The sequence below is a fragment of the Lagopus muta genome, chromosome 1 (assembly GCF_023343835.1).
Source record: "Lagopus muta isolate bLagMut1 chromosome 1, bLagMut1 primary, whole genome shotgun sequence".
NCBI classification, from domain to species: Eukaryota; Metazoa; Chordata; class Aves; order Galliformes; family Phasianidae; genus Lagopus; species Lagopus muta.
Window position 1 is genome coordinate 194,172,892 of NC_064433.1, and position 9,233 is coordinate 194,182,124.

At 63.1% G+C, this 9,233-nt stretch overlaps 2 protein-coding genes across 7 annotated transcripts in view; one reads left to right on the forward strand and one right to left on the reverse strand.

Annotated features, from left to right (window-relative positions):
- The window catches only part of STIM1 (stromal interaction molecule 1), a 44,371-nt gene extending 42,451 nt beyond the window's left edge, over positions 1 to 1,920 (forward strand). For all 6 annotated transcript variants that reach the window (XM_048950293.1, XM_048950294.1, XM_048950297.1 and 3 more), the window contains one exon: positions 264 to 1,920. In XM_048950293.1, the coding sequence (XP_048806250.1) occupies positions 264 to 783 (520 nt within the window). In that variant the 3' untranslated portion in view covers positions 784 to 1,920. The remainder of the gene's footprint in view (positions 1 to 263) is intronic.
- Positions 1,921 to 2,114: 194 nt separating this feature from the next.
- LOC125695664 (sodium-dependent proline transporter-like) lies at positions 2,115 to 8,861 on the reverse strand. Its single transcript, XM_048950387.1, is given in 16 exon segments — positions 2,115 to 2,601; positions 3,219 to 3,392; positions 3,502 to 3,620; positions 3,875 to 3,974; positions 4,082 to 4,216; positions 4,531 to 4,643; positions 4,733 to 4,857; positions 4,984 to 5,087; positions 5,171 to 5,305; positions 5,377 to 5,515; positions 5,620 to 5,669; positions 6,283 to 6,431; positions 6,525 to 6,656; positions 7,316 to 7,462; positions 7,465 to 7,513; positions 8,796 to 8,861. Coding segments are annotated over 16 exon segments (1,872 nt in total). The 3' UTR covers positions 2,115 to 2,466.
- Between the last annotated feature and the right edge of the window lie 372 nt (positions 8,862 to 9,233).

Here is a 9,233-nt window from a genome sequence, read left to right on the forward strand (position 1 = left end):
GGCCGGGGGGGCTCGGGCCCAACTGCGGGGCTGGGGCTGCACTCCTGAGCTCAGGGCTGCTGCCGTGGGTCGGGGGTCTCTGTGCCATGGCTGCGCCCTGAGTGTGGCCGACGGGGCCCCGTCCCAGGTCCCTGCAGCGCCTGCGGGGACGTGCGGGAGGATGGAGCTCAGGGGAAGGTGTGGGCCCAGCTCCCATCCCTCTGCTGCGGTGCCACCCGCTCGGTCCAGGTGCTGCTAACCATCCGTCCATCCTCTCCATGCAGAGACCTGACGCGCTGCGACTCCGAGTCGTCCATCCCGCACCTGAGCGAAGCCCAGCGCCTGCCCAGCGCTGCTCCCAAGCTGCTGGCCGCCCGGCCCGCTCTGCTCACCCGATCCATCGAGGATGCCGGATCCGGGCACACCCCAAACGGAGGCAGCCGACACGCGGAGCCCCCCGGCCCGGAGCGACCGTCCGAGAGCCCCTCGGTGATGAAGAAGATGATGATGGTGAACCACGGCATGGAGAAATCCTCCAGCCTGGGGGAGATCGGCCACCCGGCGGCCTCCAAGCACAGCCACTCGGATTCCTCGCGGTCGCACAGCCCCAGCTCCACCGACCCCGACACCCCGTCCCCCATCTCTGACTGCCGGCCCAACAGCTCCAAGAGCACCCGCATCCCGCAGCTGGCTGCCAAGAAGGGCGCAGGGGATGAGGACGGCAGCCTGACGGGCGACGAGATCGACCCGGGCCAGAGCAAGAAAAAGTTCCCCCTAAAGATCTTCAAGAAGCCCAGGAAATAGAGGGGGAGGGCGGAGGAACCCCACGGAGCGACCCGCTGGCACCGGGGGAGCGCGCCCGGCCCCGGGCATTGGGAACCGCGTCCCCGCGGCGAGAGGAGCTATTTAAACTTATTTATTGGCCGGGCTGAGAAGCCAGAAGGCATCTGCACCCCCCGAAGGCAACAGCCGCCCTGTCTCACCCCCCGTCCCCGTCGCTGTAGTCCCCGGCTTTGCTGTGCATGGCTTCCAGTTATCCGCCTCCGCTCGGCCACACGGCGTATTTGGGTTTGGTTTCAATGAGCTTTTATTTGTATTTTTCTATTTTGTACCTTTTCTTTTTTCGGTTCTTCTGCCTCCGCCGCCCTGCGCACAGTCGGGGCGCTGGGGGTCTGGGGGGGGCGGGTTGGGGGGATGGATGCCCTCCTGGCTCCCGATGGGCAGAGCACTCTGAGCCCCGTCCCCGTGGTGCTGCGCTGCCCAGCAGCGTTATCCCGCTCGCACCCAGCAGTGCTGCCCGCTGGGGTCACCGGGGATGGAGCTGGGGCTCAGCAGCCGCCCGTAGCTCCGTCTGCCTGCCTGGAGAGGGCCGGGTTGGGCTCAGCTTCAGGGTTGGGGACGGCGCAGATGGATGGCCGCACCGTGGGGTGGGCTGTGTGCCCCACATACGGGGTGAGCGGAGGCCCAGCAGGTCCTGAGGCTGCTGGAGCTGCTGTGCTCAGGGCTGATCTCTGCCCTGGCGCTCACTGCCCTGCCCGGCCCCCCCGCACAGCACCGCTATGGGGGGCGGCTGCTGCCCCGAGGCCGACCCAGAGCACAGAGGTGAGGGGATGCCAGCAGCCTCTGGGGCCGTGCTTTGTGCCAGAGTGACACGTCCACATCCATTGCCAAGACGGGAAGGGCTGTAAAGGTGTTTTTTCGTTCCTAGGTGGTAGTTAGACAATGAGCTGTTGCTTTGAGATAAGTGAAAATTTCCTCTCAATGACTTTTAAGTGCCTGCAGTGCCCAAGGCTGAGCTCCGGGCGCTGCTCCCGGAGGGGGGGGGGGGGTCGAAGATCCACGGAGCGGAACTGGTGGTGACGCCTCTGCCAACTCGATTTATTTTATTTTTGGGCCATTTCATAAAACTTTTAAATCCAATAAAGCATGTAGTCTATTTTACGAGCAGGCGCCTGCTGTGCTCTCTATTCCTGCCCTGCAGAGGTGGGGGCTCGGCTGGGAGGGTCGAGGCAGGGCTGGGTGCCCACAGGAAGGATGGATGGACGCCGGGACCGGGCTGAGGACGCCACCCAGGAGCGCCCGGGCAGCCTCCAAGGAAGGCTGTGCCACGTGGGCTCATCCCCACTTGTCCTGTCCAGCAGTGTGTGGGGATGGCGAGCTGGAAAGGAGCCCCTGAAGCTCCACGCTCACCCTTGGGCCATCCCAGCCCCGGGCTCAGGATGTGCAGAGGCGGCTGCTGCGGGCAGAACGCTGCCAGCCCCACTGGGTCCATGCAGCTGCCCCAAAGCGCTCAGAGGAGACGGTGCCCACAGGGGCCAGCAAGGGACTGGAGCGCAGCCCGCACCGCCAGCCCTGCTCATAGAGAGTCCCTTGGAGGCGCCTGTTGGAGCTCACAGAACGTTTCCAGGAAAGAGGATTAAAATCCACGCTGGGATCAGTGATCACCAACCTCTGGGACACGTCTCCACGGCGCTGCTCGGTGCCGGTTCAGCTCTCGCTGTGCGGCGGTGTGGTGAAGTCGCTGCTGCTCAGGGTGATGGTGAAGGGCACCTCGATGATGGCCTTGGTTCTGGCAGCAGCCCTCCCCCAGGAGGGGAGGGGCTGCATGGCTTTCTGGAAGCGCTGCGGGGGTGCAAGGGTGGGAACTGCTGCACAGTTGTCCAGCCCCCACTCTGCATCCAGACCTCGTGGCTTCAGCCCCTTTTCTCTCTTGGGGAGGGGAGAGCATCACCCCCGGTCTGTTACTGCCCTCTCTGTCCCTGTCTCCACCAGTGGGTCAGCCCCTGCTCTGCCCCCGTCACTGTTCCCATCCCCATCTCAACCCCATCCCCATGTCTGCATTCCTGTCTTTCTCCCCACCCCCATCCCCATCCCATCCCCATCCCCACCCCCATCTCATCTCCATCCCATCCCCACTCCCATCCCATCCCCATCCCATCCCCACCCCCATCCCATCCCCATCCCCATCCCCATCCCCATCCCCATCCCCTCCCATCCCCATCCCATCCCCATCCCATCCCATCCCCATCCCAACCCCATCCCAACCCCATCCCCATCCCCATCCCCTCCCCACCCCCATCCTAGCACCATCCCCACCCCCATCCCATCCTCATCCCCATTCCATCCTGACCCTCATCCCATCCCACCCCTATCCCACCCCCATCCCCACTTCCACCCCATCTCCATTCTGTCCCTATCCCCATTCCACCCCATCCCCCAGCCTGCCCACTTCAACTCACATCTCTCAGTGTCCCAGTCTGGTGGCACAGAGCCACGACGGCACCGATGGGGATCTGCACACAGCTGAGGACGCCCATGCAGACACCCAGGCTGGTGCCCCACGCTGGGAACTCATAGGTGCCGTAGCGCAGGGGAATGTTGTACATGTCCAGGAATGTGAAGATGAGTGTGAACTGTGAGGATGGAGCGGACAGCAGTGCAGTGAAGGCACCGTGGGGACATCAGGGCCACCCGGGCTGCCCCTCCTGACCGAGAGGAGCTCAGGCAGTGCCCAACACTTACCAGCAGCAGGCAGGGGGTGAAGAAGACCCAGCACACCTTGAAGCAGCCCAGCACACGGCTGTACCACGGCGGGCAGCGGCAGATCATGGTCACAATGTCACAGCAGAACCGCTGAACGCCTGTGGGACACGGGGTCACAGCCAGCCCCCCTCCCCAGCAGGGCTCTGTGCCAGGCACCCACAGCCCCTGTGCCCCCCCAGGACATCAGGATGGTGCTGGGCGCTGAGCGGCCCCCCATGTGGGTGGGCAGTGCTGAAACCGCTTCCCAGGATGCAGGGAAGATCACAGCCCAGCTCTGCTCCATGGAACCCCTCAGTTCCACTCCGTGGAGCCCCCCCAGCTCTGCTCCTTGGAGACCCCCACCTCCGCTCACCATAGCAGGAGGCGATGCCGATGCACATGAGGAGGGCAATGATGATCAGCCCGAAGCTGGTGCTGTAGGTGTCAATGAGGGTGAACCAGAAGATGCCACCCTATGAGTGGGCAGGTGATGGGGTCAGCACTGGGATCCATACAGGGGGCGGACCGTCTGTGCCCCCAGGACAACCCCCAGGATGCATCCAGCATGGGCCCCACGCACCTGGGTGACGAGGAGGAGCCCCAGGAGGTAGAAGGAGAAGCAGAGCACAGCCAGGAACGTCACCTTCCTCTTCCCCTCCCGCAGGGCTGGGAACTCATCCATGATGGCGGTCGTGATGGCCTCGATGTTCCCAAACTGAGGGACAGGGATGTCAAGGGGGTGGCAGGAAACCCACCTTCACCAGGATGGTCCCCGCAGCACCCTTGTCCCCATTGCACTGAGCACACGTGGCCTTGGGCGCAGCCCCACCAGGGGCACGAAGCAGCCTCACCTCCCTGGGTGGACCCACTGGCTCTGCATCCCACCCCAGCGGCAGCCCCACACACACAGAGCTCCCCAGCCCCACGTTCTGTGCACGTTTTGCCTCCTGCATGCCAAGGTCAGGGTGTACCTGGCACCACAAGGCCAGGCACAGGGCGGGACAGGGGATTTCCCAGTGTGACAATCACCAAAGTGTCCACTCCCAGCATGAAGAGCATCAGGAAGAAGAGGATGGACCAGAAGGGGGAACCAGGCAGCAGGGAGAGCGCCTCAGGGTACGCCACGAACGCCAGCCCAGGGCCTGCAGGATGGAGACATCAGGATGAGGGAAAACACCGTGGTGCTCAGCAGCATCCCCTCACACAGCACCCCGTGTCTCCAAAACCACACCAGACTCAGCGACGCTGCGCACACAGGTGTTCCTCTTCAAGGCCATGTGTCCCAGCACTGAGAAGATGGCGAAGCCGGCCAAGAAACTGGTGCAGCAGTTCCCGATGGTGATGACCAGGGTGTCCCTGCCAGGGAGAGCGTCTCTACCCCACATCCACGGGGAGCATGGAGTGGGGCACCCCGCTGGGGCCACGCATCCCCATGGACCACACGTCCCCACTGCCGCCCCTCAGCGCCCACCCCCAGCTCACCGAACGACGTTGTTGTCAAACTTGTTGTAGGAGGCCATGGAGAGCAGCCCCCCAAAGCCGATGCCCAGCGAGTAGAAGATCTGCGAGGCCGCATCGCTCCATACCTGGGGGCACGAGGCCACGGGGGGCTGTCGGGTCCCACCCGCCCCCACTGCCCCCATCTGGGGGTCTCACAGCGTGGCGTTACCTGCGCGCTCAGCAGCTTGCTCCAATCCAAGGAGAGGTAAAAGCGGACGCCATCGAGGGAGCCGGGCAGCGTGGCCCCACGGATGATGAGGATGAGGAGGACCAGGTAGGGGAAGGTGGCCGTGATGTACACCACCTGCACAGGGCACAGCTCAGCCCCGCTCTGTTGGCTCAGCATCCCCAGCCGTGCACCCCCCCCCCGCTCACCTTGCCTGAGCTGTGGATGCCCCCCAGCATGCACAGGAAGACCACGATCCAGGCTGCCAGCAGACACAGTGCAAGCAGCCACTGCACTGAGCCGGGGTCACCAAGGCCAGAGCTGTGTGTCATTCCCAGCACCTGCTCGCTGAGGTGTGGGGATGGCAGTCAGTGGGACGGGGATGCTGAATCCCTGAGCCCCCACACTGTGGGACCAGGGGGGAAGGAGCCAGCTTGCTTCCGCCAACTTACTTCCAGAAAGCCTCACTGGCACTGGTATGGGTAGCATTCCCTGATGCATTCTGCAAGATACCATCATAGAATCATAGAATCATAGAATCACCAAGGTTGGAAAAGACCTAAAAGATCATCCAGTCCAACCATTCACCTATTCCCAATAGCTACCACTAAACCATGTCCCTCACCACAGCATCCAGCCTTTCCTTGAACCACCCTCATCATCACCATCACCACCACCACCATCATCATCACCATCACCACCACCACCATCATCATCACCACCACCACCATCAACATCTTCACCACCACCATCATCATCATCACCACCGTCATCAACATCATCAACATCACCACCATCACCACAATCATCATCACCATCACCACCATCAGCAGCATCACCATCATCATCACCACGGCCACTCCCATCATCATCATCACCACCACCACCACTATCAAAACCATCACCATCATCACCACTCCCATCACCATCACCACCATCACCACCACCATCACCACCCCTCCCATCATCACCACCATCATCATCAACCCCCTCCAACCCTCCCTGGCCCCGGCCCCAGCCTGATCTGCTGCCCCTTCCCCAGCTGCAGGTAAAGCCTGACCCTGAGGGATCCCCGTCCCCGGATCCCCATCCCATTCCTGCTCAGGGCCGCCGACCTGGCAGAGCTCGGCGTTCCGGGGGGCATCGCAGGACCAGGGCAGGGGGCTCTGGAAGGACGAGCCCAGGTAGTAGAACGCCCATGCGATGATGACGTTGTAGTAGATGGACACCAGGGAGGACACCACCATCATGCCCACACCAACACCTGCACCGGGGAGAGGGGCTGCTCCGTGCCTGCCTCGGAGGGGCTGGGAGCTGAGAGGGGTGTGGGGAGAGGCACCCTTGGTGCTGGGCCTACCTTGCAGGATGGGGCAGCACTTCCAGACGGTGATGGGCCCTGCAGCCCCGTACTGCCCCAGGCTCAGCTCCATCAGGAAGAGGGGCAGCCCCACCAGGAGCAGCATGAGGAAGTAGGGGATGAGGAAGACGCCTGGGAGGAAGAGAGGGGCAGTGAGTCCGGGGATGGCCAGAGGACACAACAGGTCCTGCAACCCCCCAGGAGATGGGCACAGGGCAGGGAAAGCCCCCAGGCTCCCCAAAGAGCTGTGAGCACCCATCCCTGGCACTTATTGCACGAGGCCTCAGGTGGGGTTTTGGGCCCCTGGACTAGGGGAGATGTTCCTGCCCATGAAGGGGGGTGGGTGGTATTCAAGTCCCTTCCCACCCGGACCAGGAGCCCCGTGGATGTGAAGCCCAAAGGGCAGCGTGGGCTCCTGCTGCCCATCCCAGCCCCAGGGAATGCCCAGCTGTGTGCACCTCTTCTTCCCCACTGCACCACACAGAGCACGGAGTGCTGGCAGTGGGGCCACTGGGGATGAATGGAGGGACAGACACACCGGACCCCACACCCATGCCCTGAAGCAGAGCAGCATCCGCAGCCCTGCCCTGGGGCCAAATTCCTCAGTGAAGGCAAGGTGCAAAGCTCGGCCCAGCTGCAGTGCTGGGCACATCCTCATTCCTGCACGGCACCATGGAGCCAACTTGGGCACCCTGCACGTCGCAGTGGGGTTAAAGCAGTGGGGCCAGAGGGCAGCACAGGACCCCGAGGCCCCCGAGCAAACTGAGCCCCGGCGCCAGGGCAGCACCCACCTCCTCCATTGCGGTAGCACAGGTAGGGGAAGCGCCAGATGTTGCCCAGCCCCACGCAGTAGCCCAGGCAGGAGAGCAGGAAGGTGTGCTGCCCAGCCCAGGTGTCGCGAGGTGGGTTGGGGGCCGGGCTCCCCGCTGGAGCTGGGGCTCTGCACCAGGCTGAGGGGTGATTGGATCCTGCGTCTGGAAGACGTTCACCTGCAGAGGAACAAAGAATTGGGAACGCGTGCCCGAGATCACAGCAGAGCAGAGGAGGATGAGGAGGATGGGTGAGGAAGAAGCATCGCTGCGCACACAGTGCCAAGATCAGGGTTCTGGCTCAGGGTGGTGTGCAGGGGCCGCTCGGTGCCCAGCTCACATGCAGACAGGACTTGGGATGAGCAGGACAAGGGCTGGGGCTGCTTGGTCTGCACCGCTCCTCCCTAATAATGCAATGGGCCATAGGGAAAGCGACCTGCATCCAGCTGCATGGAAAGCACTCTTGCAGCTCTGCAGTCCCCAGAGGCTGCAGAAACCCCAAAATCCAGCACGTAGCTCCCTGCAGGCAGCAGAGCAGCCATGAGCAGCTGTGCTCGTGGCATCATGCAGCGCTGCAGGGTGATACTATGGGGTGCCCTGGGATGTGAGCATTTGGGATGCTCAGAGTCTCTGCAGGGCACTCCTGGCTGCTCTGGTGCAAAGTTCATGGCACTTCCCTCAGTGCCAGTGCCAATGTGGGGCTGTGCCTCACACAGAGCCACCCCTGTGCCCGTGAGATAACAGTGCTGCACCGACTGACTGGGTGACACAAACAAACTGCAGATTGCAGGAATCGTGCCACCAAGACAAGGCCACAGGGAGGGCTCTGCCCTTTGCCTGGTGCTGCGTCAGAGCCGTCCGGGAAGCACAGCGTGGGGATGCCCCATGTGATTACAGGAGCCAGGCCAAGCACGGAAACCAGGGGGTACATAAGCCTGGGGTGCTGCTCCTGCACTTTGCACACCCACCCAATGCACCCACATCCCAGCCATGGGGTCACAGCACGAGGCATTGCGTGAAGAAAGCAGGGAAGGCAGTGGGGGTATTTCAGCCCTCTGCGGATGCTCAGGTTTCTGCTGTGCATCAGCTCCTCTAAGCTCAAAGCGGGGCACAGCAGGCACAGCCTGCCTGGGTGGGTGGGTGGGAGCCCTGCCCTGCACCCAGCACAGCACCCAGCATTCTGAGAACCTCACAGCTGTGCCCTGTGGGGATGGGGGCACCGCCTGATGGCAGTGGGGCTGCCCCTAAGGCTTCCCACCGCTGCAGAGCCTGAGGGACAAAGCGCTGCACGGGGACAAACCCCCAAGCGATCCGAGCGTCCCCAGCGCTGCTCCCAGCAGAACCCATTGTGGGCACCCAACCTCCGTGGGGCTGGGGAAAGGGGGACCTGCACCCAGTGGGCTCCCGGTGCTGGGAGCAAGGTTGGGACAGTGCAAGGATGTCCCCAGGGCCCCAGTCCTACCGTGGGCTCCATTGGCGCGGCGGGGGCCGGGAGCCCCGTTGTGTGGAGATCCCCGCTGCGCGGCATTTCCTTCTGCAGGGTGTGCTGTGCTCACCTGTGCCAGGTGCAGCTCCGCCCCATCTCACTGTGCACCCAGGTCCTGCCAGCCCTCAGGCAGCCGTGGCTGCGTGGTCCCTCCATGCTGCTCATCCCATAGCTGTGAGCTGTGGAGCCAAGGTGCGTGCCGGGGCGGCCAGCTGCAGCTCCAAGCTTCTGTCGGGTCGTGGTTTCACGCTGCGCTCCTGGGCTGAGACACGCAGGAGAGCATCCCTGTGCCCTGACAGAATCACAGAATCACAGAAACACCAAGGTTGGAAAAGGCCTCCAAGATCATCCAGTCCAACCATCCGCCCATCACCGATAGCTCTCACTAAACCACGTCTCTCAACACAACGTCCA